Raw genomic sequence first — 27,928 nt, 5'->3', positions numbered from 1 at the left:
TGTCCCCGGCCGCCCGCCATAGCGCCGCCTTCCCGTGGTGCCGCGCGGGCGGCGGGGCCATGGCGGCTCCCGCGGGCTCCTTGGTGGCCGCCGTGCTGGCGACCTCGGGCCGCCTGGACAAGGAGGGGCTGGGCACCCGCATCGGCCGCCTCGCCCGCCGTGTGGAGGAGCTCAAGGCGCGGGCAGGGCCGATGGGGGGCCGGGGGTGGGCGGAGGGGGTCGGAGAGGAGGAATTTGGGGAGGTTGGGGGAGGCGGGAGGGGCCGGGAGGGAGGAATTGGGGGGCCCGGGAGGGGCTGAGGGGGGCCGGGGGTAGCTGAGCGGGAGGAATTGGGGTCCCGGGGGGGGAATTGGGGTCTCGGCGGGAGGAATTGGTGGTCTCGGGTGGGATATTGGGGTTCCCGAGGGGGGAATTTGGGGTCCCGGGGGAACGATTGGGGATCCCGGGGGGGGATTGGGGTTCCCCTGGGGGATTTGGGGTTCCCGGGGGGGGGGCCGTGAGAAGCCGTGAGGGAGGAATTGGGGTCCCCGGGGGGGGAAAATTGAGGGGCTCGGGGGGCACCGTGAGGGGCCTTGGGGAGGGCCTGGGTGCCCTGGGGGGAGGAATTGGAGGTCCCAGGGGAGGTCATGAGGGGCTGGGGGACAAATTGGGGGTCCTGGGGGAAGGACTTGGGGGTCCTGGGGGGTCTCTGACCGTGACTTTGCCCCCTGTGCCCCCGCAGGGAGAGGTGTGCTCCGCCATCACCAGCAAGTACAGCGAGTTCCTGCCCAGTGCGCGCAGCGCCGAGGAGCTGGTGGCACAGGTGGACGGGCTGTCAGGGAGCATCGAGCTGCTCAGGGCCGGCATTGAGGAGCAGGTGGGACCCACAGGGCACCCCCTGGCTCCTGGCAGCTTCCTCAGGTCCCACGGCACATCTGTGGGCCTTCAGCTGCTGTGTGCGGGGGGACAGGGATGGAAGACAAGGCCCTGAAGGCTCTGGATGGCCTCACGCCTAAAAAATGATGGCACGGGTGTATGTCCCATCTGGGGTGTGACTGAGAGTAATTAAGGGGTTGTTGGTCGTAGTTAGCGTGTTGTGCACTTGGAAAAGTGTGTCGCACGTCTCCAGAGGAGAGAGAAGGATCCACCTGGGTGCATCGCAGTAGGGTGTGATGCAGTGACAGATGGGCTGAGTGTTGGTCCCACGGGGATTTGGGGCAGAGAGGGCACTGAATGTGCACCACCCAAATCCTGGCACATGGCCGTGCACGTTTGCACAGCCATGAAGGAGAGTGTGAGCAGGCCCTGCAGGCCGGATCCTCTGCTTTTGTGCTTCTTTGATCGACTGCAACATGACTTGAAGGAGTGGCCTGTGGTGTTCTTCACAGAAAAGCATGATATGTTAATAATGCAATGAAAACCAATCTAATGTAAATTAAAAGTAATAAACAGCAGCAGTTAAACACACACACACACACACACACACACACACACAAATCATCTTAACTAAACCAGGTTAAAATAAACAAAGTTTAGATATGTTATTAGATATGTTAACTGAGCTAGCTTTTTACTCACTTCAAGTGATTTTGCATTTAAAATGGCTATGTTAAAAGCACACTCAACTCCTTTTGATAGCTTTTTGATACTAAGTTGCCTTCCAGTGCCTTGACAAAACCTGTAATGTAATAAAAACATAAACTAGTATGGAAGAGTTTCCAGTAGGGAAATTGTAAGTATCTTTCTAGCAGGGAGTAAAATGGAATGCCATAGAAATCGAAGATAGAGACATTATCAAATGCCAGAGCAGATAAGTTGTTAACACTGAGTCTTCCGTCTTCCTCACCAAATTGCTCTATTAGCAGAAATACTCTGTATCTCATTGTTGTCACTTTTAAGAGAAATCTGTTAATGTTTGGTTGCTGTCTGATGAAAAATTTCTTATTTTAGGTTCAACGAGACCTAAATGTTGCTGTTGCTGAATTTACTGAATTGAAGCAGCAGCTGGAGCGAGACACACTGGTTTTGAGTATTCTGAAAAAGCTACAAGAGGTGAGGAAGGGATGTGCATGTTAAAATCATTAAGTGGTGGTTGCTGCTCAGTTTGTGGCTTTATTCGGGGCTTCTCCTTTGAATAAATAACTATAACTTGTGTGTCTACTTGTGTTGTTTAAAATCATGGAACAGCACATCTGCTGTTACATGATCCTATTTGGTTGTTGCAGTTTGATACAGCTATGAAAGAGTACAACACTGCACTGCTGGAGAAGAAGTATGTTGTAGCAGCTCAACAACTGGAAAAGGTAATGACTTCTTAAGCGTGTGGCAAAATTGTTGATAAATACTTTAAATAAATGTGACAAGATCCTTTTCAGTAACAGGGGCAACAGTTACCCATGTTTTTTGTTTGACCTTTACCGCCAGGCACGAAGCAGCCTGAAAATGCTGGAATCCCGTAAAGGCTTTGAGCTGAAGATCCTGAAGGCACTGGGCACAGAGCTGACGGTGCAGACACAAAATATGCTCTATCATCTAGGAGAAGAATGGCAGAAATTGGCTGTATGGAAGCTTCCTCCTTCAAAAGGTGCTCACAGTTCTAGTTTGGTGCACTATTTTTGCCTCGCTATTTGAAATAATCTTGGTTTCAAGCACCTACAATATATGAAATAGAGTAATATTGTTGAATTAAGGTTGGTTTAAGGAGAGATTTCCAGAATTTTTGTTCCGACTGTATATATTCTCCTGCTAGGGTAGTTTTAAGAATACTTTATCTTCTCTGGTAGGTTTTTGGCTGCTACTTTTGTTGCAGCTGCTCTAGAATTTGTATGTTGGTGTCTTCATTAAAACACAAACTTTTCCTTTGATCAGATTTAACTTACAATGGGGACAAGGGGGGTGATTGTCTCTAAATGTCAATGTCATGGCAACTGAAATAAGAATTCTGCAGATTTGCCCTGTACTGAAACACAAGGTATTTGTTACTCTCTTCTGATGCTCTTTTATAGGAACTTTATTTTGTGGAAATGGGGAGAGGTAGCATATCATTTTAGTTACCAGCTGAGGAATGCAGTAGGTTCTCAGACCTGCTGTATCTTAGACCACATTCTAATAGGTGTTTCTTCCTTTTCTCTAGAAAGTAGCAGCCCGGAGTCAGCGATGCATTCAGAATTGCACTTATGCACACTGCCATCAAAAGAGGAAGAGATTGCTGGCCTGCCTGTTGCTTCTGTGCTGCAGGCATTTGCTATCCTTGGAGAACTGCGCACCAAGCTTAAAAGTTTTGGTAAGACAGACCTTGTATCCACACAGCTGTTGCAGCCCTAGTGGGTATGAGTTTAGGCTTGTTTTAGGATGGATATTGAGATCCAGTTCACTTCAGTCATACATTGGGAGACGTCTTTGTCTGTTGCCTTGTGTTTCCCACTGAGCGTGAGGTGAATCCTCTGGTTTTTACAATACGAAACTGCCAAGAATTATTTATCTTTTCCTGTCAGGTTATTTTCGTATACTGTTTTCATCTGTGGCTTTGTGGTTTCATGGTCTGATTAAAGGGCTTAAAGGGCTTTTCCAGTTAAAGCTTCCTTATCTACAAAGACCAAGACTGTTGGTTTTAGTCAACTTCTGGGCTTTTCTGTTCTCAGGTGTTGGCAAGAAGTAATCAGGAAGCATGGCAGATGCTAGGACAGGATTCCATGCTTCTGGCTTTTTAATTTTTCATTTTACATTAAATATACAGCTCTTTGTTAGGCCTCCATATGTGTTTTACAGGAGTCAAGTGGTCTGTAGTGAAACCAAACCCAATGTTCCACCTCATGAATATTCTCTGATACCACTAGTCTAGACAGTGGTTCTTCCACATCACTTGAAGAATCTGTGCATCCAAAATACTACCAGTTGGGCCTCTCAGGAACAAACTCCTGCTGTAGGAAAACTTCTTTTTTTTTTTTTCATATTTTAGGCCAGTTGTTGCTGAAATACATCCTCAAGCCGCTGATTTCATACCCATCTCTTCGGCCATTCACAGAAGAACTGTCAGATGTGGTCATCCTGCGTTTTAAGTGTGAGAAGCCTGACTTGGATCATTCCTCTCCTGTGGAGGTTTTTGACAAGATCAAGTTCGTTCTTGAAGTTCTTCACAAATACTTGCTGAGTAGGTAGTCCCTCTCTTTGGAATTACTGGGAAAGTGGGCTCAGTTGAACCATAAATTCAGTTGTCTTTTGATTGGGATGGAGGTTGTTCCACAGTCACAGCACATGGTTTAGATATGAAGAACATCTCCTTTATAAAATTATGGAACAGCTGAAAGATGCCTTTTTGACAGGAAGGACTGAATGAAATGGTGGAGGGTCATATCCAGGAAGCAGGGATTAACATCCATTTCTGTTCTCTTGAATTCAGATGTGCCAGTTGAACAGCGTGTGGAAGACAAAAAGGAATGCAGAGTGACGCTGGCAGAACTGCTGGGTGATATGATATGGGAAGAGCTATCAGACTGCCTCATTCAGAACTGCCTAGTGAATTCAATCCCAACCAATAATAGCAAACTAGAGCAGTATATAGAGGTAGGCATCAAATGCTTCTGAATTTATATAGTGGAAATGCTGCATGACCAGCTTCAACAGAAAGCTGTTGTTTGCTTATCTAGAACTGTGCGTTTATCTCAGGTAAACCGTGGCTTGTTTTTCCTGTCCTATTAATGGTGCAAGGTCTCTGATCCAAGGACCTCAGGCCATATTTAACTAAGACCTGGAGGTTCTCAGGTGTGTGGCATAAGGCTCTTGTGTGAGCTTCTGTAGGAGGCTGAAGAGGTCTTGCACATGCTGATTTGGGATCTCTGGATTCCTGTGAATGAACTGCTGTGTTTGCATTTTTTTTTCTCTGTCTAGTGATCACAGCAGTTTCTTGTGTAGGCTACTTTTTAAAAAACTATCTTAATAAGAGTAGTATCTTTGCTGCTAGTGAAGAACGCCAAAAGATACCTATCCTGGAGAGGCACCTGTTGACAGCAGCGATCATAGGGCAAACCCCCCAGTCCCTTTGCCCTAAGTAGCCCAGTGTAATGAAATGTAATCGGCTGAGTGGGGGAGTTTATACCCGGCTTTAATTTTGCTCTTTGATTTTAGGAGATTATAACTGGCAATTCACAAGTATCAATGTAGAATGTGTCTTCCTTCCTCAGGTGATTAAATCCACAGAGGAATTTGAAAAAGCCCTGAAGAACATGCAGTTTTTGAAAGGAGACATGACCGATTTACTGAAATACGCTCGTAACGTCAATTCCCACTTTGCCAATAAGAAATGTCAAGATGTGATTGTGGCAGCCAGAAATTTGATGACCTCAGAAATACACAATACTGTAAAGGTGCCTGTTGTTGCAATATCTTGTTTTCCTAGGTGGAAAAATAGTGTAGCAGGTCGAGAAGGCTTGTCTAGGACAGTTGAGGTTCTTTTTTTTCTTTCTTTTTATTTATTTTTTTTTTGTAGAGCACTGACTACTTGTGATTATTTGGTGATTTTTGCAAACAACAGTTTTGAAGTCATCTTTAATAGTGCTCAAGTGGGTTATTTCACTACCAAGATGTTACTTAATATGTTTGAAGCTTACTTTTGTAGGCCTTTCTGGCGAGTGTCATAAGCGTAAGAAAATTTAGAGGATCACTTACAGACCTTGTTTCTAGGCATGAAGCACTGTATAGATTGCTTCATGGTCTGCTGTGTAGTTCATAAGCCATGAGACCTCCAAGGGTCTTAGAGGACTTCTGCAGCTTTGTATTTATCTTGAGTCTTAAATCAAGATTTTGTAGTCACAGAATCACAGAATTGTAGTGGTTGGAAGGGACCTTGAAAGATCATCAGGTCCAACCCCCCTGCCAAAGCAGGTTCCTCAGAGCAGGCTGCCCAGGTAGGCATCCAGACAGGCCTTGAATATCTCTAGAGAAGGAGACTCCACAACCTCCCTGGGCAGCCTGTTCCAGTGCTCCGTCACCCTCACCATGAAGAAGTTCCTTCGCATGTCAGTGCAGAACTTCCTGTGCTCTAACTTGTAGCCATTGCCCCTTGTCCTATCCCAACAAACCACTGAGAAGAGGTTGGCTACATCCTTCTGTCCCCCACCCCTCAGATATTTATAAAAGGTATTTATAAGAGTCTTGCACAGACTCTTTTCTGTGGGCTCCGAATAACGTTCTATCTTTCTCTCGTTTTTCCTTAGATCACACCTGATTCGTGCGTAGCCCTACCAAAGCTTCCTGATCCTGGGTCAGGAGATCACTTAAACATGCAAAAAACATCTAAACAACTTCCTAAGGAGATTGTGAATTTGGAGAATGAGACCAGACTGAGCCAGTACACGTTCTCTTTGCCCACATGCCGCATCAGTTCATCGGTGGAGAAACTGATGGAACTGGCTTATCAGACACTGTTGGAGGCTACAGGCAGCACAGATCAGTGGTAGGAATTATATATCAGCAGGTAACCCCTGGGAGTCAGATATTTATTGCCTTTGGCAGCTCTAAGCATCTGTTAATAGAGTAAAAGAAATATAAAAGAGCTGAAGATACTTAAAAATGAGAATGAATCATTAGTTACACTGTGTTTTGGCTGGAGGCTGCTCCCTGGGTTTGTGCGGTAGACTGGTACAGCAGGAACAGCTGCCGGGTATGTTCCCTGCAATACTCTTGTTAAGCAGTCTTTGAGGCTTATGTTCTGAGGGAACATTCAGGTAGGTTTTGCCATATTGTAGCTACTGCAGTGGTGAAAACGTGATGAATCCCTAGGGTGCACAGGGCAGCTCATGGCTTCAGTCTTTTAGTTGGAAAACACTCTACTGCTGTGTTCATTTTTTTATATTTTATCGTGTGTTTCAATTATTTAGAAAGATAAAAAACATATCTTTTGTTCCATCCAAATGATAAGTTATGGCGCCTATTCTGAGGAGAGTTCTTGCTTTCTTTTTTCATTGGCTGGATGAAAGCAAAAAACTCCAGCTCTGCATCTGGCAGGGCTCTTCCAAGAAAACAAGTAAACATTCTGAGAACCTACATAGAGTCGGTTTTAAAAACCGGAGACCACAACCCTGAAGAGGGAGAGTTTCCTAGGTACTGAATGCCTTTCACTGTACCGTGGCAGAAAGAGGGCTGACTACTTATGCATACCTACTGGGAGAAAGGACACTGTTCCCTTTGTTTGCGGGGTTTCATAATCTCGGTTCTGACATGTGGCCTGAAGTTCATCTCTTCCACGCTGAACTTACAAGGTCATCACAGCTTTTGAGAGAAGCCTTTGTGAATTTTCCACGATGCTGCTTTTATTGACATTGCTGTAATTGATCTTGACAATTTGTCCCTTGTTTAGTAAGAAAAGCGTGCTTCACTACTAATAAAACCTTTTTTAAGAAAGCCTTGAGAGTCGCTTGGCAGATGAGACATTAATTCCACAGACAATCTAACATGAACCTTATTTTCTTTGTAGCTGTATACAGCTCTTCTACTCCGTGCGGAACATATTCCAGCTGTTTTATGATGTAGTACCAACATACCACAGGTAAGTGTATGTTTGTGCATTACTTAGGGCCTGTTTGGAGACAGAGCAGTGCTATTGGAATAGCCCCACTTGTTCCCTGTTTGTCCACCACTGCCAAAGATGACTAAGCGCTTCTTCTAGTGGGTACAAGCTGGTGCTCCTAATGCATTATTAAATTGTACCTGCTGCAGAATATTTGCCTGAGAGTTTCTGAGTTGGCAGTCTTATGACCAAAGAGATAGTTTTTAGTATTTCTGTGACGTGAATGGAATTGGTTTTGTGCCTGACAGCCCTTGTGTACATCAGAACACAGGAAACACGAGCTGAAGTTACATCTCTAGAACATAACTGAGTTTTGTAAGCTGTCTTATCCATCCATTAACTAACAGAATAGTAATGGTTAGGTAACTAGAATAGAGTCCTTGTCCTTGGCGTTGACAGGGGTTAGCCTTTATGATTGTTCATGATGCTCTTCCTGTAATAAACAGCACCAGTGAAGACTTAAAGTATACAATTGTGTCCAAGAACACTGAGGTATTACCGAGAAGGACTTCTCTGTTTTCCTCAGTGCTACGCTGTAATCAAGAATCTTCCTGTTTGAAAGTTGTTTGTTAGAAATGATGCGAGTACAACACACAGTTGGAATGCCAAGGTTTCATTTCACTAGCCATAGAACTTCTTTCCTGAACATAAGCTCTTCTGTGGCTGTGGCAGGAGGTGAAGTACTTCTATTCCAACTGATGGCTGTATCAAGCATTCCTTTCAGTTATTTACATGCAACATCAACAACAGATGGGCTGTTTAGGGTATATATGACAGTTTTCTAACAGGGTCAGGTCTAAATACATACATTTCTTCTTCTTCCTTCTTCATGTGACAGAGAGAACCTTCAGAAACTCCCCCAACTAGCAGCTATTCATCACAACAACTGCATGTACATTGCTCACCACTTGCTCACCATGGGACACCAGTTCCAATACCGCCTGACGAACATCATGTGTGGTGGAGCGGCTACTTTTGTAGATCTGGTACCTGGTTTTAGGAGACTTGGTAATTTTACCTTTTAGTATTCTATGGAGAGAAATTCTGAGATGGATAAGCTTGTACCAGTTTAACGTGAGCCTGTCATCTATACTTAATTCTGCTACTTAGCTCTTTTTCAAAAGTTCTGTAGCAATCCAAGCTGTGCAAAAGCTTGTTAAGTATGTGACAGCTCAGTTAAATTGGCCCAAAATAAGAAGTTTAAATTGACCCAAAATAATGTTTCTTATTCAGCGCTTACAGTCTCTTAAGTTGGCATAGGCAGAGCAAATTTAATAATTGCTTACTTGCTTCTCTCTGCTTCTTTTTGCTTCTAAAGGAATGGAGTGTTTTCTGGCCCAGATGCGAGTGCAGAAAGGAGAAATCCTGGAGAGGCTGTCAAGTGCCAGGAATTTTTCTAATATGGATGATGAGGAAAATTACTCTGCAGCAAACAAAGCAATAAGGCAGGTAAGCAAGGCAAACGAAGTCAAATATGCTGTTGTCTGTAGATGTTGTCCTTAGGAAGGTACAGTATGTAATACTAGTACTGAGAACTGTGCGCTGTTTCAGCAGAGTAAAATTTTGCAAAAGATGAATTTTCTGGCATGCTTTTTTCCCCCCTAGGCTGTGTCTCAGTTTGTAGAACGCTGAGTTCGAGTCCGCATGCTCCAAGATGACATAGTTTCTTACTCTTGAACTTTTGTTTATAGTGTGTTTCTAAGGTATTTCAGTTTTCAAGGAAAACATCTGTGAGCCATAATGCAAACTGAAATTGTGGCATTTTTTTCCAGGAGTGTCTGCTTTATGTGGTAGCAGGATGAAGTCATGGCCTTCTACTTCTTTAAAACTTTTCTGTCCATTTGCGCTCACCTTATCGTTTTGTGCTTCTCTTAATGTTCTCTTTGATAACATGTTGGTAATGTATAGCTGTTGTCTTCCAGGTATTGCATCAGTTGAAAAGACTGGGGAAAGTTTGGCAAGATGTCCTTCCAGTGAATGTATACTGCAAGGCCATGGGGACCTTACTGAACACAGCGCTCTCAGAGATTGTCACTAGGATTGCTGCCCTAGAGGTAACTGCACGAGATGGGCCTGCCAGGCGTAGGGGTGGTGCTAACAGCTAGCATGTGTGACCTGTAGAAATTCTTTCTAAATTGAAGTTTCAGGGGAGCCAGTTGTAGTCTAAATCTTGAAGAGCCCCCCCACTGTGAATTGTGTGGCCTCTTCTCCTTTAATAGCTAAGACACTTGCTTATGCCATGCTTGCCAAAAAGCTTTGCTTTCATCATTGTGCTGGCGTTACCTGAGCGCTTTCCTTATGAACTGCTCCAGACCTTCCTCATAACCCCTCTGCCTCACAGTGAAATCCTTGTTAGTGCACCAAGACGTGCAGTTCAGAAGCAGAATCCTTGTTCTGAGGCAACTGCAGAGAACTTGATGAAATAGCTATTTGTGAAATAAGTTACATTAGCTTGAAAATGTTAAATGCAATCCAAACCACTGCTTTTCATCTTCACACACAGAGCCCCATGTAAAAAAAAAAAAAAAAAAGAAATTCATTTAGTGCTTGGCACTCCAAAGACACATCTAACTGCTCTTTTTGTTAATGTTTTTTCAATTCTAGGATATCTCTGCAGAAGATGCAGACAGGTTGTACTCCCTCTGTAGGATCATGGTAGAGGAAGGACCCCAAGTTTTCACCCCACTCCCTGAAGAGGACAAAAATAAGAAATATCAAGAGGAAGTTCCAGTGTACGTGAAGAAATGGATGACGTTCAAAGAGCTGATGATCATCTTGCAAGCTAACCTCCAAGAAATAGTAGATCAGTGAGTGTCTTCCTTTTCAGTTAGTACTTCACCTGCTAACCAGGGAGCTGGGAAGTGGTCTGACAGCAGGGCACTGCATTCAGGAGAGCGTTTTCAGGTGAAACACAATCACTTTTAATAGGGACCAGATAGCTGCTCCTAGTGCCATTTTTTGGCTGTGTGTTTGTAGTCCATTTCACTGGTCATATGTTCAGCTGTCTCCTGCAGGTGATAAAGCAGTGGTAAAAAAAAAAAAAAAGTGCCCCGGGAGAGCCAACCACAGAGCAATTATACATCCGTCTTGACTTTTCTAAATTCAGAAGTACTTGACAGTAAGCAGCCAGGCATTTTGCCCCCTGCTTTTGATGTTAGCTGTGCCTTGCAAGTGCAGCTATCATTCCATGTAATTGGTCTTCAGTTTTTAGAGACCGTTTCTTAGGTCTTTTAACTTGCAAGGGGTATTCATCTGAATTATACATGAGGATTTGCATTATTACTCCTATTACTTTAGTTGTCATGAGTTGTCAGAAGCTAGATGTTTCTTCCTCACACTTGTTTCACATGTCCGTCTGAATGACAAGGAGCCATACTGTCCTCTAAACTGCAAAGTTTGTAGTAAGTGCAAGAAACACATTAAAACCTGTTGCTTTTTATGCCTAATTAATTAATTCTGGACTCAAGTTGCATGCAGCTAGTAGGCTGCAAACTAGATTTGTTTTGGATCGAGATTTACTACTGTAGCAAGCCTGTAAATGCTCTATGCTTTTAATTTATTTGAACCATTCATCACAGGAGTGGGAGAACTGCAATGGATTGTTGTGAATGCTCTAAGGCTTATTTTAACCTGAAGTTTCCATGAAGTTTTGTTAAATGAAGATCTTTCTTCCTTGTAGATGGGCAGATGGGAAGGGGCCTCTTGCCGCTGAATTCTCCCCAGCTGAAGTGAAGAGTCTGATACGAGCCTTGTTCCAGAACACGGAAAGAAGGGCAGCAGCACTGGCCAAAATCAAGTAACTGTTTGCTCCTACATGTTGCATCTTCTGATAAGGCAAGAATGAACAGAGAATCTTTATTTTTTGGATTTGATCTTTCTTGTACTGGACTACAAAAAGCTTGGCATTAGGTGTGTGCTTCCTGGAGGCTTGACTAAGGGAGGAGAGAAATTTGCTAGCTCACTCAGCAGGGCAGAGGGGATAGTTCTGTGAGTCTGAGAACAGGGAATCAGAGGTGGGTAACACATGGGCACTAACTGCAGCTGCTTTCTCTGCCACATGGAGTTTGGGCTTGAAAATTCAAGCTCTTGCCCTGCTCCCTGGAGGTGTTATGCCCAGATTGTAGTTGTGCTTTACAAGCTGGTGTGTATACAGTCCTGGTGAAGAAGAGATGCTTTTTGTGATATTTGCTAAATTCTATCTTCTTGGATTTCATCTTCCTGTAAGCCCAGCACAGGCAAATAAATCAAGTTCTTTATCTGAACTCCTTGCGAGACTGAGCACTGCTGGCAGGTGGGCCTCTCAGGCAAGGTGCTGTACAGTGTCATCTCAAGCTTGCTTGCTTCGGGGTCTTGCAGAGGGATTGTTATTTCTCACTTGTGAATCTTACCTATGCAGTTTTACATCAGGGGACGTGTCCCCCCTTTGTGTCTTACCTCTTCTGTCCCTGCAAATTACATAGGAAACCCACAAGCAGTGGTAGCTTTTGGTGTCCTTCTAAGAATGCTGAAGTGCCAAATTCTGCTCTTACCCACCTGTTTTGTTCATGTTTCCCTGAACAACACACCTCAAAAGAGTGAAAATTATATGGGGGGAGAGGAAACCCTGTTTCAAGTGAAATGTTTACTGAGTCAGAGGGTTTTGCACATGTGACAACATTCCTAATGGATTTATTTCTCTTGGGACATATCTTAAAACAGAATTCAAAGTTTTCAATCTGACTTTGCCAGCCATGAAAGCCCGTTCAGCTCCTATTTTTAGCTTTTGATTTGTGTATGAATTTAGTAGGTCTGGCATCTATTGTCTTTTTGATAGCAACTTTACTGTACTTTAAGAACTATATAAATGCTAGTAAATACAAGGGAAGTAAAGGGAATTAAGTGTGCACTTAGAAGATAATGTTCTAAGTTACGAAAGGCTGTTTGGGACTTCAAAAAATGCACATTTATTTTATTTGGAAAGCTTTTCAATTGCATTTGTTGAAATGTAGCCCAGATCCCAAGATGTGCCCCTTGCTGCACAGAGCATTTCCTGCTATGTAGTGGTTTGTAAGCACGTCATGACCTGCTTACAAAAGTTTTAATCATAGAGCTACACATTTCAATGTTACCTATCATTCCATCCTTTTTATTTGGATGTCTGTCTGGCTTCTCTGTGCATTCCTGAGCATTTTGGGGGATACCAAAATTACAGCTGGCTTTTACATTGCACCCGAATCACAGCAGAACCTCATGGCTGGTCTGTGTGCTGGATCAGCCAGGCACAGCCAGATCTGGGGCCGAGGAGACTCCTTGGTGTGGGCCTTAATTAGTAGAAGCCTGGGTAATTAGTAGAAGCCTGGGGAGGGGACAGGTGCAGTCAAGTTCCCATTTACACTAAGTCCAGCCTCTGAGAATGCAAAAAGAAAGGCAAGCATTGATCCCAAATCTGTCACTCTAGCTTTTCCTTTTTTTTTTTCCCTTTCACTACTTCAAGTAATTCATTTGAGGGTTGACAGTGTTCCCATGACGCTTGCATCTCTTGGGAGCCCTTGCCCTTTTATAAATGGGAAACCAAAAATTGATATTCTGAAAAACACCACTTCTCTCATGTGGATTATTCACAGAAATGTAATATGCTATTTTCTTTAATAAACTATTTATACTGGCCCTGTTTTCTGGTGTTGTGTGTGGGGATTCTCATATGGTTACAGTAACAGTATGAAGCTGGACCTTCGGAACAGGCACAGTGTTGTTCTGTGACGTCTTGCTTTTGCTTCTAGTAGATCTAATAATAAGAAAATTAAAAGGGAAAAATAAATAATTGGTGCTATGCTGTGGGGTGGGAGGTTAGCCCAGAGATCATGCAGCAAGGCTGAGCGTGGGGTAGTAACAGGTAAAAACAGGATGCTAGCACCTGGATTTTTCTAAGCAACGTGCCTGGCTGCAGGTCAGGCTGAATACACACCTTTGTCTGTCCCACGCTTACCTCCGTGGTGCGATAAATCCATGGCAGAAGCTGAGCCACGTTGGTGTACACCCCGGGGTGGTTGGGCTCGGCACAGCCCTGGCCCCAGCTCACTACGCCTACCAAGCGCCACGTGAGATTGTCCTGGCAAACCAGGGGGCCCCCGCTGTCCCCCTGCAAGAGAGCAAGGACTGGAACATAGCAGGGACCTACCACTTACTGCTCATTTCTCCTCTGGCTGTGCACACCCCCCCTGCTCTGACGCTCCCTCCCGTCACCTGGCACGCATCGATCTTCCCCTGCGGGTAGCCGGCACACAGCATCCTGGCCGTGAGCTCTCCTTCGTACATGCACGAGCTGTTGCACCTCCTGGTGCTAATTAGGGGAACGAGCGCTTCCTTCAGAGTCTCTGTTAGCTGTGCTGGGGAGGGAAGAAGCCAGGAGGGAAATGAGATCTCCGGGAAGCAAGAAGGGGAGAGCAGGGCAACGGAGCTAAAGGGTCAGGAGGAAGATGGGGTCTTATGGGATTAATGGGGGTGCAGGACCTGGTGCAGCAGGGAAAGGGTGGACCTCAGGGCAGCAGGGAAAGCTTCAGGTCAGCACAGAGGGGCAGGGACAAGCTGGGGGCTTACCCTGGTCTGGTCTGGTGTAGCCCCAGCCTGAGACCCAGCAGGGGGTGCCCGGGAAGAGGTCCCGGTGGGAGGGTGGCAGACACACAGCACGGATGGCATCTGGTGGGAAGGGGACACCGTGAGCCCCAGGACAGCATGGGGCCATGCAGAGCAGGCACAGCCGGGGCTGTGGAGCTGCCAGCACGCAGAACTCGGCCTGCAGAGCTGCTCAGCCCCGCAAATGGAGGTGAAACTCCCTTGGAGCAGGTCTCTGACGGTTTCAGCTCCTACAGCCTCCTTCCCCAGCACAGCTGGGAGCAGGGCACTGCTGGGCACGCTGCCTCCAGGTGCCCGGAGAGGCTGGGGACCCTCTTAAGCAGCTTCTCCCAAAGGGCAGGGTCAGAGCAGGCCGATTTCCAGCCCTCTCTTGCAGACAAACTGCAGCTGGGGGCAGGCCACAAGAGCAGCTTACCAGAGAAATTCAGGGGGACGCGGAGCTTCATCAGAGCAATGTCATAGTCGAGGCTGCTGCCGTTATAGAGCGGGTGGGAAATAACCTTCTCCACCGGTACCCCAGCCTCCTGCTCGATGGAGCCACGGGCAACGCCAGCACCCACCAGCCAGCCGGAGCCGTGCAGCCGCCTGGAACTGAGCGCATGGCTACCTGAGCACCACGGCCCCCAGCTCACACCCCAGGGCTCACTGCATGGGCACCCAGAGCCCCCCTACCTGTGCAGGCAGTGTGCTGCGGTCAGGATCCAGCGGGGCGCCAGCACCGAGCCCCCGCAGCGGTGCCGGGAGCCGTGGCGCACACTCACCTGCCAGGGCCAGCGCCCGGGGGCTGCGTCCGTGCCCCCGACCACCCGCAGGGCCCCGGGGCGCAGCCCACAGTCTGCAAGGTGGCCGTGAGGGATGGGATGGGGCTGGTGGAGGGGCAGGGGGGAGAGGGAGGCACCGACCTGAGCACCGCAGAGCCACGATGCGTCCCGACTCGCAGCTGCTCCTGCACAGGGTGAACCTCTGAGAAAACTGCAGGGTGCTCGGGGAGATGCAGCAGTCCCCAACGGGGCTGCTTGTAGGGCAAAACCAGCACAGTTTTCTGCCCATCTTAAGCCTGAAAAGGTGTTTTTGTGCCTCCAGCAAAGCCTGCCATAGCCCGAGCCTGCCCATACCTGACCTCCCACACGTCTTCCAGGCTGCCTTCATGGCCGGGTCTGACCTGGACGAACTCCTGGGTGTCTTTCAGCTTGACATCCGTCAGGTTCACTCCCTTCTGGTGGGTCATCCTGCAGGAACCATCCCAGGAGTGGTTCCTGCCCCGGCACCCTCCCTGCCCCATGGCCAGGAAGGTGCCCAGGTGGCTGCAGCCACCTCCTGTGACTCCCCCCGGCCACCCCAGCCCCGCTCAGCTCCCTGCCCCCCGTCCCTGCCCACCGGAGCGCCCCGAGGTGCCGGCAGAGCTGGGTGCCCATCCTCAGCCCCCATTGCTCGTGGCAGGCCAGCAGCCAGCCGGGACGGCCTCGCACCCGCGCTTCCAGCAGCGAGCTGTCCGCGTTGATCCTGAAAGACACTGAGGGCAATGCCGCAGGATTTACAGAGTGAAACAACTGCAGCACACAGCCGAAACGAGCTCCTGGTTCAGCAGGACAGATTCATTATTAAAGAGCATCTTTTCTGCTCTCACTGAGCCTGCCAGGGGTGGGGGGGAGTTAAAAACCTCTGCCAGGAGCCCCGCGGACCACGGGCTCGTCCTCTTCACCCTCACCACACTCCGGGGTCACACCCGGCTCCTGCGGCAGGGCAAAGCCCTGGGCTGGCTGTGGGATTTTGAGGTGCCTCGCTTCAGGAAGGAGAGAGGAGGGCAGGGGTGAGACCGCAGGGCCGGGCAGCCCCCGGCAGGGGCACTGGGAGCCGGGCAGCACCGTCCCCATGCAGGCACTGACCCAGCAGCCAAGCCCCCGCCGCCAGCCCCGCCAGCAGCACCGCAGCCCCCAGCAGCAGCAGCAGCCTCCGGATGGTGCAGAGACTCCTGAGAGACGCCTCAGCAGAGCCTTTAGGAAACAAAGGGAGAGGACGGACACCATCTCCTCCGTCCCTCGTGGCACCACCAAGCCCCTGGAGAGGTTCTCAGGGCAGCGGGGCCCGATTTTGGGGGCCCTCCAAACCCTTTGGCCTGAAGTGCCACCAGGGGATGAGCTAAGGCCATGCATCCTGCAGAAGGTCAGGACCTGGGGGCTCCCCCCTGCTCCCCAAGCCCGTAATTTTCTCACCGTGTCCCGGGGACGCCCCTGGCCTTGCTTCCCTCAGCTCTGCCGTCAGGCTCTCGTGGCTCTGTGCGGTGTCCCCGATGCCGGGCAGGTTTTGGGGACAGCTTTCAGCCTCAGCCGGCCCCTATGGAGAGGAGCAGGGTGCAGGTCAGGGGCAGGCTCCTGGCAGGGAACGGCTCCATTTGAGGCAGGGGGGCCGCGAGGAAGAGCCGCTCACCATGCCCACAGCACAGCGCCTCCGCCAAGCTGCTGGGCTGTCCCTCGGCACAGACCCAGCTCCCGGCCCCTTGTCCCTGGCTCCGTCTGAGCAACCCCAGCAGCTGCTGGGCTGCCCCAGCCCCACCTGCCACCTGCCGGCCCTCCCCTCCCTTCCCCTCCTCTCCTCGCTCACCTGCACACAACTGAAGAGCAGCCACAAGCTCTGGGCTCGAGCAGGGGGCTGCGGGTGGTGCCCCCTAACAGCTACCTTTATTAGAGGAGACCTTGGGGAGCAAATTGTTTTAAGCTGGGAAGAAAATGAGCCAAGACACACGCAGGTGCTCTGTATCAGCCCCGCATCTCGCACCAGCTGCAGCTCTGTTCCTGTGGGCTGCCCTGCCCAGGTGGAGCCCCCCTGTGCCCAGCAGGGCTGCAGGGAGGCTGCAGGGCAGCAGCCCCAGCCCCAGCCCCAGCCGTGTGCTTGGCCCCCCGGCAGCTCCTGGGGTCCCACAAAGAGCCGCAGTACCCACCCCCTGCCCGGCCCCATCCCTCCTGGTGCTGCCCCTGCCGCTGGCTGCACCCCTCAGAGCTGGCACTGCTTCCATCTCCAGTTAAACCATTTAAACCCCACCATCTGCTGCAGGACAGGGGTGACCGAGCGGCAGTTTCAGCCTGCCTGAAAACCAAGAGGCAGCCCGGGAGAGCGGTGTCACGAAAACAAGCAAACAAAAGCCCTCTTCTTGTTTACACGCTCCTCCAGCCCAGAGGACACAGCTGACGGCTTCTCACTCAAAAGATGGATGAATTTTTAATGCCATTTACTCGAGGGAACTCCCATGGATATCCCCTGACAGCCCCGTCCTGCAGGTTGGGGCTGAGGCTTGGTGGGGGCACCCCGCGGCCCCTTCCAGAGCCAAAGGGCAGCGCTCAGCACCTCACCGGGCCCCCAAATCAGCCCTGCCTCCTCCCTGGGAGCTGCTGGGCTGTCCCTGGCGGCTCCGGAGCATCTCCGAGCTCCGAGGACTGCAGGTGGTGCTGGAGGACCGGGGAGCCCGCTGGGAGCACTGAGGCAGCGCCCAGGAGCTGCTGAGCCCCTGTGCTGGGGGTGCTGCAGGAGCAGCTCCATCACCCCCCTCTGGGCACCCCAAAACGCCTTCCCTGCACGCTCCTAAAGGGAAGAAGCTCGAGGCAGAGGGGGAGAACCAGCTCCCAAACCCTGCCTCAGGAGCAGGTACGAAAGCCAAGGCCCAGCCCAGCCCGTGCTGCCTCGCTGCTCTGAGTCAGCGGCGTTTCTGCACTTAGAGCTCATTAAAACAGGCTCAATATTTCCCTCAGTTCTGCCCACCTGCAATAAGAGAGCAGTGACTGAAACGAGAGAGCTTTCACGATTAAACACCAGCACACGCGTGTGAAGGCAGGGAGGGGAAGCTACAGCTTGATCTCCTGCCTCCCACCGCCCTGCTCAGGCTCTTTAGAGACATAAAATAAAAATAAAATAATAATAATAATAATAATAGCTCCCCAGGGCTCTCTGGGGTGAGCAAACACGGCAACGTGGCCACCAGCTCAGGGCCTCGCCTTGTCTGAGCCCCGTGTTGGATCATTTCCTTCCTTAGCTCATTCCTTCCCTGTCTCCCTCAAGTCCCCTCTCTCATAAAAGTGCTTCTCAGTGAGATAAGGCAGCTGCTGTAAGCCCATAATGAGAGAAATGGCCGAAAGCACCAGCCTAAAACCTGCCTAATCCTGGTAGCAGCCTGCCAAATCTCATCAGGGATAATGAATCCTGGATGCTCTGATTGTGGCTTCCCAGCAGTGATGCTGCGGTCAAAAAAAATAAATAAAATTTAAAACCAACAGTAGCCCCCCCAACACCCTTCCTTTCCCCATGAGTTTCCTGACTCCTTTTCACCTCCTTTTCCCCCTGCCCTCCTATTACCACCTTTAGGGGGGTTATCAGCAGGATCTCTGGGCACCTGAGGGGTTTCAGCACCCTTGCAGGTGGGGGCAGCACCCCGGCGAGGGCAGGTTTGTGCCCAGCACCTCCGGGCTGAGCTGTCCGTGCCCTGCCACCAGCTGCAGCAAGGGAGCTGGCAGCGCACTTCACCTGTCCGCAGGTCTCTGCAGGGAGCGTAAAGCAGCCGGCCCTACACTGCCTGTTGCAGTCGGGGCAGAGCTTAATCTCAGGCTTGCAAAACGTCGCCCTCGTGTCACCGTAAGAAGTAAGACCTGCCCGAGCACATCTGAGTAAATCATTCATCTCGCCCTGCGTCTCGTCTCCAGGAGAGGCCAATATCCTGAACCTCGTAACGGGAAATTATTCAGTAAGACTCCTTGTAACCCCAGGCAGCAGGGTGTAGTGACACGAGGGAAGAGAGTTTATATCTTGTATGCGCTTACCCTGTCTAATGGAAGCACGCATTGCTCCATATTTCATATAAACGTCCAGTCCTATTTGGACATTTCCTTGGAATAAAAAGTTGTTCCTCTAAACTCGACACGTTGTCACTGCATTGTTCATTGCAATGATTTATTCCACGTCCTCTGTTGTCGGAGCGCTCATCCCAAAAGACGGTGAATAAAGTCCTGTGTAAGATCATTTGTTAAGGCTGACACCAGCAGGGAAAGGCGGGTGCACAGGCAGAGAGCAGACGATGCTCCCGGAGCTGCTGGGTCCTGCTCTGGGCCCCCCTGCCCTCCGGTCCTGGTGCCAGGGCAGCCCCAGGCACTGCTCCTGCCTGCGAGCCTCCTCCCCAGCGATGGGCTGCTGGTGACTGCAGAGCTGGGGGAAGGCAATTTCAGGAAAATGAGTTTCTCTGTAGAAGGAATTGAAGGGAGAAACTTCCCTAATAACCTGCTGGGATCATTTATTTAAAGAGCAGCTGGCACCGCATGAAGCGAACGGAGACAGCTCGGAGGCAGCTCTGTGCTGCACCTTCCTGGGGCTGGGGCAGGGGCAGGAGCTGTGCCTGCCCTGCCAGTGCCAAAAACAGGGGCTCCTTCCCCATCCTGGCAGTCACCAGAGAAGGGACGACAACCCCCAGGGACCGTGAGTGCCCGGCCACCCTCCCGCACCCCAGGGAACGTGGCTGGGCCCTGGATCCTCATCCATCACCCCCTACATGCAGAGTTTACAGATGCCAGGGCTGAGATGGTTTCATTGGCTGTGTCATGTTCTGCTGCAAACACACCCCGAGGGATTTCTTCTCAGAGAAGAATCAAAGTAGAATAATCGTTAAGGAGAAATTAATATTATGGTCATTCTTCTCCATCTCCAACCACTTCCTACGGTCACTTTGCAGTCTGGCCCTGCCCTGACGTGGTGCTGGCGACCCACAGAGATCCAGGAGGGGACAAAATGAATTTAGGAGCGGAGTGAAATACGTCAACCTCTGTGTTTGTGTGCAGGAATTCCCAGAACTCTCACTCTCGATGCCTTGTGCTCCTTTTGGAGCTGCAGGGAGCACACCTTGCTGTGACACCGACCAGCCTAAACTACAGCGGGGAAAAATGTGAATAAATCTCACATCGAGCCCTGCGGAGGTTTGAAGAAGAAGAAACCCAGATGTGTGACAGTTCCCTGCAGAGCAGCTATGTAAGAGCCATCCAGAACACTTTGGCAGGGTTGAAGCTGGGCTAATAAACCCTTCTGTGAGATGGCACTAAGTGCCACCAGGGAGCAGGACAGCAGAGTGCAGTTGGACACCAGCTATTATTCCATCAGAGGACAGCTAAATAGGCAGCTGTACTTATCTGGATCCTAAAAGCATCCTTGAGCATACAGCCTGCAGGTACTAGGAGGGCATTTACACCATCACCATTGTTTTTGTCCCTGTGCATGCCGTAATGCAGGCACTTGGGATGCTGCCGGCCCATGCAGGACCCACGCCGTGTGCCTTTCACCAGGGTGCTGGCTGCAGCCTTCCCTCGAAGTGCTTGTCGGAGTGTGACTCTGCACGGGTTACTGGCCCTGACAGGAGGCAAGGCTTACAACAGATTGCCTCGGGCTGCAGACAGGTCTGGCTTAGGGACAGCAATACAGAGCTGGGAGTGGAAAATCGTTCCCAAAGCACCTTGCTCGTGTCCTCGTCAACCCAGCACCGTCTTCCAGACGTGCCCGACTGAAAAGCACCTTCTGCACATCCACGTGGAGCCCTGCCTAATCTCCGCTCATCAACATCTCCTCCTAATGCCTTTATCAAATAACATCTTTAAATGGTTGGGCTGCTGGCTCCCAGGGCTCCTGTTAGCAAGCTGCTGCTGAGCCCGGGCGTTGTGCAGGTCCGCAACGTGCTGGATTTCATCTCACAGGCGCTTCGTACTGGAGTGCCCTTGCAGCACAGCTTGTTTCCTTTAAGGAGTTTTTCCTCCCTCTTCAGTTCGTTCTCCTTCTAAGTGCATTTATAGCCTGCAATCATTTTCCTCTCAGCCTTCATTTCGCCCAGCCAAACAAGCTCAGCTTCGGGGAGCCCGTTCCCCCCTCCGCTTCCTGGCTGAATTCACCGTTTTCGATATGAATGACCCATTATGCCAATGAGGTTTCAGGCCTATTAACATCTTCTCGTTCTCCTGGGACCACCTTCCTTGATGCAACTTTTCACAGCCCACTGCGCTTCTATTCTTACCCGCTGAGAGCCCCTCACTTACTGCAAACGTTACCATTACTCACTGCATACATGAGCTTCTCTTTTCTCCACCCAAAATCATCTCCCAGAGTTGATCAGGAATTGTAAATAGCTTAATTTCCTTCTGAAGCTCAATTGCTCGGGGAAGGGAGGGAGCATTTATTACTCATTTAAAACGTCTCTCCTGGCTCTGCTTTCCCTGCTGTTGCTCCAGTGGTGGCAGAGACGCCCTTCACAAACTCCGAGGGCAGTAATCTGATAAATCATATCCCTGGTCTCTGACACCATATGTTAAATCTGCTCTGAAAGCCCTCCTTTTGGGTCAGATTTGTTCAGTGCAATTACACAACTACTAATTGCATTGCATTAGAGTCCAGCCCTCTCCAGCACACTGATTTTCCACCCTGGTTTGTTGGTGTGAATTTCAGCCCGTTTCCTTCCACAGTGCATCCATCCTGAGCAGCAAGGGCTGAAATCTGTGATTCTGTGATTCTATGAAATCCGAGCAGCAGTAAAGACAGATCCTACAGCAGCAGCTGCAAGCCTCCATCTCCAGGTTAATCCGTGTTGTTGCTCAATTCTTTGCTCATCAGACACCCTCAATTCCCCTCTTCAGGAGTTAGAGGTGGATGCAAGCTCCTGGCACAAGAGGCAGCTCCGGGCAGCTCAGCAGCCAGCCAAAGGGGAGTTTTGGAAGTCTGAACAGGAGCCCCCCATGTCCCCACGTGCACTGGGGAGTCTGCAGGTTGCTCCATTGTTGAGCAATGCACAAACTTTGAGGCCAACAACCCTTGCTGAGCCACACACCAAAACCAAAGCGTGCGATTTCAAAGCCTGCTTTGCATCCAGCAACCCCTCCGAGAGCTGTATCTCAATGCCTAAAGCAGCAAAACAGAAGAATTAAAATCAAAAGGCATTTTTGAATAATGAACAAAAAGAAGAAACAAGCTTGCTCTGGGCTTGGGGGCCTTGAAACCAGGGCAATACGGGAGGAGAGCAGGGGAGGGAGTGTGGCCCCGCAGTGCAGGATGCCTGTGGGCAGAGGGCTGCTCCCACACCGAGACCACCATTGACTGCCCAGCAGCAGAGGCAGATCCTGCAGTATGTTTCCTTCTGTGTTTGCTCAGTGTAGTTTTGCTGAAGGCTTTTTCTCGGTACCAAGAGCGTGTTGACTTTTGTCATTACAAAAGTGAAAGCTCGGCAGCCTTCACCTTTCCTGCGAGGAGATGCTCCAGCCCCATGCACAAGGTGCTGTTTGCAGCAAGGCCACCCCAGGGAGCTGTGGGAGCAGGAGCAGCACCAAGAGCACCCCGTGAATCATGAATCAGAGCTGCTGGGGGTGAGGCAGGGCGAGGGGAAGGATGCCTGCAGTGAGCACTGCCCGCACACGCTGCTCGTTCCTGCAGCCCCAGGGTGCTGGGGGACCTGGCTCAGAGCAGGCAGCCCTGCTCACACCACCACTTACACGTTTTTGAAAGCAGACAGCTACATCCCCGTCTCCGCAGCCTACATGCTGCCCTGCAGGGATCTCTGCAGCCTGAGCAAGCTCAGCAGCAAGGACAGCATCCGCCTGCCCTGCGGAGCCCCCAGCCTTCCGGCAGTGCTTCCACCCCATTAGCTTCTCCTCTCCCCGGGGAGCACAGAGGAGCAGGGGGCAGCGAGATCTCCATCAGCTGTGGGAGGCTGCAGTCACAGCAGATGCTTTCCCCAAGCCCCTGGCCCTGCCCTCGCCTTCTCGCCCCCATGCAGCATCTGCAAGGGTAGTGGGCGCTTGCAGCAGCACCCACGGGACACAGCTTTAGCTGCAGCCACCAGGGCTGCTCCACGCTCTGCTCCCTGCAGTCTGTGACAAAGGAGCAGAATTTGCCCATTCTGGCTCTTTCCGAAGTCCTGAGGAGAGAAGTGTGAGGTTTGCAGACCCCTGCCTGGATGCTTCCCTGGGGATCCACCTCTGGCAGGGCTTTGGGTCTGTAAGTGCTTGTGTCCTGGCGGTGCACATGGGGTGAGGTTCCTGCCCTCTGCAGGGACAAAGCCACGGCCAGCGTGGCTGAGAACATCTGCCTCCAAGCTCACACTCACACTAGTTTTTAATCCACGTTGGATCCTAATTAGCTAATTATACATTTTAATTAGAATGTAATTACAGCCCCTGCTTATGTAAATAAACATACTGGCTGTAATTACTGAGTTATGAGAAGCGGTTACGAAGTGTGGACTCGGTGAAGGAGAAAACCCCTTCGGAGAGCTTCTGTCCTGGTGCCAGCCCCTCAGCGCCCGCCTGCACCATGCTGCAGGGTGAGGCACCTCAGCCCTGCGGGCAGTCACAGCAGGGTTCATTTCTCTTTCATTATGCAGTTAAGGAGGAAAAGGGGAACAGCACCACACAGCTTTGTTTAATGTAGTTTTAAGGCCCTTGGTTCATGTTTTTTGGTCTCCTCTATTGAATGGCTGGTGTCATTTTATAATCTGCCTTTTCCATCATCACAGGCGCCAGGTGCTGTTACACAAAGTGCTGGTGAGAGCTGGACACACGCAGCAATCCCCTCTCATCTCCTACACTTGCCTGAAGTGTTGATGTGTAACACAGGGAACAGCGAGCCGCTCCCTGCAAAGCACCCAGCAAACGGGCACAGAAAGGGCCTTCCGAAATCAAAACAAACCTTTCTGGAAAAGGATGAAGAGATGAACTCTGTCAGATGGAAACTATTCACACAAAAACTGGTCTGGAGTTGAAATAAGTATCAGTGGATGTGACCAGCTCACCCCCAACGAAGGCATTCCCCGTATCTGTGTTTACATCCTGCACTTGGTATCCTTGAAACGGAGCTCGTATTAAGCAACACATCTAGGTGAGACAGGAATGGTCGAGATGATGGTAAATGTTAGCAACAAAGCACAGCCCCAGGGAGCAACTCCCCTGCTGGAAAACTCCTTCATTGCCTGGAGATCCCAGGGGAAAAACCTCCCAGCCCCGTTTGGTCTGCATCTTGCTTCAACACCACCGAGCTGTTCGTCATCCTCAACATCTTTCCCCAGCTCCAAAGCACTAAGCCAGGCAATAACACACGCTCGGCTTTTCTCCCCGCAAAGGATTGTTCTTGTTGTGGCACAAATAGCACAGTAGTAGAATAATGGGCTATTATTTCCATCCTATTTCCAGGGCGGCTAATTAGCACGTTTGTTTCGGTAGGCATAGTTTGATAACAAAGCTCCGCAAATGGACCAGAGGTAGGGCTGTATTGGTAATTAGATTCCGAGTGTTTAATAGCTTATCAGCAAACTGCTCTGTGCGAGGCTCCCGAGGCTCCCGTGCTGCTCAGCCCCGGGGCACAACCGCAACGACGTTGGCGAGCCTGGAGGAGGGCAGAGGAGGTGAGGGAAGGAGGCTCATGAAGACGTTACCTGAGGTGACTTCAGGCTCCCAAAGGAAGTTTCCAGCCAAGTTAGGAGCTGGAGATCTCTTCATCCGTGGGATGAAGTGGAGCTCGCACTATCCAAAAGGCTCGGGAATAGATGAATGCAGGGAAGCAACATCAGTGCCAAAGGGCATTGCCACCACGTCCTCTGCTGCTGCAGGGACATGGCTCTGCCCCTGCCTCTCCCATGTGTGCCTGCAGAGTAAGTTTAAGAGTCCAACAGATGAAATTCACTTCTTTTTAGAAATGGAAGTGGGCCCTGCTTTGCAGGCATGAACACCATGTGGTTGGTGCACTCCCTTTCCTTGCCAACTACCTGTGCTATCAGCCAGAACAGGGCTGGGTGGCCCACGTAACAGCTGATCGATGTGCAAGTGAATGCGTTAATTTCAAATCAAAAATAATTATTTCCAATGTTTTCCGATTTCAGAAATCTTCTGAGTTCAGTCCAAATCGGAGCTCTGCTTCTTGAAAGCATTTGCCATCCAATTCGTCAAGATCACATCAGGCCAGCAGAAAAGCCTTATGCTGCTTTACATGCAATTAGCATTCAAATTCATCATGAGGACCAAAGCATCCAGGGGTTATTCTAGGGACTACTGACACCTTATGCCTAGTTTTAACTCACACCACTTTCTGGCGTGGAAGGAGAACGCATCACCTCATCCAACTAACGTCTACAAAAGGTGTTTGACGTTTTCCACAAATACTAATAACACAAAAAGTGTAAATAACAGAACAAAAAAATGTTAATAAATAATTCTTGTATAGTTACTCCCAAAAGTGCTGAGCTAAGGGGGAAACCAAGTGAAGTCTGTGAGCATCAACTATTTCCCTCTTCTTTTCCACTCCACTTGGCAGAGCAAAGGGGCTGTGGCCCTAAGCTGGAGCCCTCATGTACCCCTGAGATGTGCTTAGGGTAGGAAATCCTAGGAACAGAGCTGCCCGGGGCTTACCAGTAATTAGCCCCAAGGCTGAATTTCTGATGAAATCCCCAGTGGTACCCAGACATGACTCAGGTCAGTGAGAAAACTTCTCCTGCTGCCAGGGAAAATGTCATTTTTTTCAGCGGTGGGATGATGGAGGCAACCCCACAGGGTTTGCCTCCTTCCCCGTGCCGCAGAGCAGCAGGATTTGCCCTTGGGGTGCAGGGAGTGGGGCTGCAAGGTGCTGGCCTCAAACTGCTGCCTCCCCGCAGCACCCTGCAGGATGCTGCACCTCTCCAGGGTGTGTTTGCACCCCAGGAAAGATCCCGGCCCCCGGCCCTCAACCTGCAAAACTTCCCGCGAGGCTGCTGCTGATAACGGGCTTATTGCTTCCTGCTGGCAATTTGCAAGGTGCTTATCTAATGAGTCATTAGAGACAAATAAAAAATAGGAGAAAGAAATTGACTTAGCACTTCTTGCAAGAAAATACTCCAACTGGAGAATTTTAAGTAGAGCAAACCAGAGCAATTTTAATAATATTAAACTTAAAGTGACAGCGAAATGAGTGAATACAAAAAAGCAACAAAAACCCAAATATATATAAACCATAAGGCATTGTGAGAAGAATGTGATTAAGCTTTCGGAGTTACACATTCAAAATTCAGGCAGTGCTGGGAATGAGATTTTTTTTTTTCTCTTCTTCCCAGGTTAAGAAATACCCTACCATATAATCACATAACAAAGGCAATAGAATAATTCATACAAAGGGAGCTGGTGCCTGCAGCCTTCATCCCTCAGCGCCTGGTGCCCAGCCCTGCAGCCCCACAGCCACGCTTTCCCTGCTCGGTGTGGGCTGTGCGTTTGTGTGCACCTGGCTGCAGGAACCTGCTGCTCGGATAACCCCCACGGCCACTCCACCGTCCCTCCCAATGGTAAAAAGCTGCCAAAAATCAGCTTGGGAGCGAGGGGAGTGTCCTGCAGGTCCGGGAGGTGGAGGAGGGACCCCAGGAGCTGCTGCTGGAAGGAGGATTGCCCCCAGCAGTGCCCCTATTTTTCTGGGCAGTGAAAGAAATGAGCGGCTAAATGCAAGAACAAATTCCTTCCATGGTGCAGGTATTCATCTTGCATCTGCCAAACAGTGACTGAATTGCAGCTCAGCAAGGGAATACGCTCCAGAATATTGCAACAAGGTCCTAAGTGACATGAGCCACGCTCTGTGCCCGGTGGCTGTTTTTTTCCCAGCCTCAGGTAGAAATCACAGGTTTTTAGTGCAAAGAAAGAAATGCGAAAATTCCCACATATATTCCTTGCATTAATTTTCATTGTTAGAGCAGTGACAATGACAGCGAGGACGCACAGCTGTCAGGCACTGATTATATCTCCCCGTGGCGTGCGGAGCAGCAGGGAGGCTCTGCTGGGGCCAGATCGGGACTGGCCACCCCCAAACCGGCCCCAGGAACCCATCTTCCAGGGCCAGCGCTGCCCTCGTGGCTCTGTCTCCTTTTAATTTGTTCAGAAGACGTTGATGGAGCAAAATGAAGGAGGGATGGTGACAAATGGCCGTGTTTTGCATGGGGAGTGTTAGGAAATGAAGCCAGGTTGGTCACCAGGAGGTCCTGGCACCTTCAGTGCTCGGTGCTCACACTTTGGAGGGGACAGGGCTTCTTGGCTCTCGCTGGGGGTGTCTGGAAAATGATCTATTGCTGCTGCCAATAAAAAGGAGCAGCAGCCCCATGCATGTGGAGAAGGAGAGGTGGGACCGAGCTGGAGGTCCCGGGGCCCAGGAGATGTTAATTGCATTAACGAGGCCCATCTCTGCAGGAAACGCAGCCAGCCTGGGACAGGTCTGCCTGGCACAGCCCTTTCTGCCTTTCCCTTCTCAGAGATGGACACAGGGCCAGGCCACATCTTCAGAGCAGCACCACGTCAAAAAGAGCTTCTCACCCTCTCATTTTAGGGCAAATCGTGGCATTTCTCTTGTCTGAACGTAGCGTACAGGAGCCGGCTGCTACCAGCTCCTCACCTGTTATTAAGGGGTTCTTAACTTTTGCTTGTGCAATAGCTCGATCGATCACAGCAGATAATTGCCTGTTAATGACGGCTTTCCATCCTGTGTTCTGGGGGAGCTTTGTCACTGCTCGGTGGGTGAGGTTTGCAGCGTGTGATAAACTGCTGCCTCACATCTGAAAGCCTCATGGGTTTGCTTTGGGTCTTTATTTTTCTTTCGAGTGAGTTTGGAGTGATGTTTACATGCAAACCGTGATTGCAGACATTAAATCACTTTCCAGCTTGAGCTGTTCAGCTGATGGCTCGGGGGGGGGGAGAAAAAAACATAGCAGGGACGTGGGTTTTTCCTCACACAGAGGATGCTCTTTTCACATGGGCAGCAAAAGGCAGAGAT

The 27,928-nt window shown here is 49.9% G+C and overlaps 2 protein-coding genes across 4 annotated transcripts; one reads left to right on the top strand and one right to left on the bottom strand.

The window, feature by feature from the left end:
• Nucleotides 1–17: 17 nt before the first annotated feature.
• ZW10 (zw10 kinetochore protein) lies at nt 18–13,189 on the top strand. The gene is made up of 16 exons (XM_068659263.1): nt 18–176; nt 722–856; nt 1,930–2,031; nt 2,205–2,282; nt 2,404–2,563; nt 3,113–3,262; nt 3,938–4,129; nt 4,379–4,542; nt 5,160–5,342; nt 6,192–6,430; nt 7,451–7,522; nt 8,382–8,551; nt 8,862–8,992; nt 9,466–9,597; nt 10,148–10,350; nt 11,223–13,189. Exons 1-16 carry the CDS (start codon nt 60–62, stop codon nt 11,341–11,343), a joined length of 2,349 nt encoding a protein of 782 aa, XP_068515364.1. The 5' UTR covers nt 18–59; the 3' UTR covers nt 11,344–13,189.
• TMPRSS5 (transmembrane serine protease 5) lies at nt 13,050–16,872 on the bottom strand. 3 transcript variants are annotated; one of them, XR_011089633.1, is made up of 10 exons: nt 16,757–16,872; nt 16,369–16,527; nt 15,271–15,384; nt 15,058–15,101; nt 14,828–14,990; nt 14,571–14,746; nt 14,120–14,218; nt 13,766–13,908; nt 13,509–13,678; nt 13,050–13,307 (listed from the first exon to the last, which is right to left on the bottom strand). XR_011089633.1 is itself a non-coding variant. In XM_068659279.1 (10 exons), exons 3-10 carry the CDS (start codon nt 15,381–15,383, stop codon nt 13,299–13,301), a joined length of 900 nt encoding a protein of 299 aa, XP_068515380.1. In that variant the 5' UTR covers nt 15,384; nt 16,369–16,527; nt 16,757–16,872; the 3' UTR covers nt 13,050–13,298. The 3 variants fall into 3 exon arrangements, 2 of the variants coding, with proteins under 2 accessions (XP_068515380.1, XP_068515381.1); XM_068659279.1 differs by having other exon boundaries at nt 13,509–13,661; XM_068659280.1 differs by lacking the exon at nt 14,120–14,218 and having other exon boundaries at nt 13,509–13,661.
• Between the last annotated feature and the right edge of the window lie 11,056 nt (nt 16,873–27,928).

The sequence above is a fragment of the Anas acuta genome, chromosome 23 (assembly GCF_963932015.1).
Source record: "Anas acuta chromosome 23, bAnaAcu1.1, whole genome shotgun sequence".
NCBI classification, from domain to species: domain Eukaryota; kingdom Metazoa; phylum Chordata; class Aves; order Anseriformes; family Anatidae; genus Anas; species Anas acuta.
This window is presented reverse-complemented; position numbering and strand designations above follow the sequence as displayed.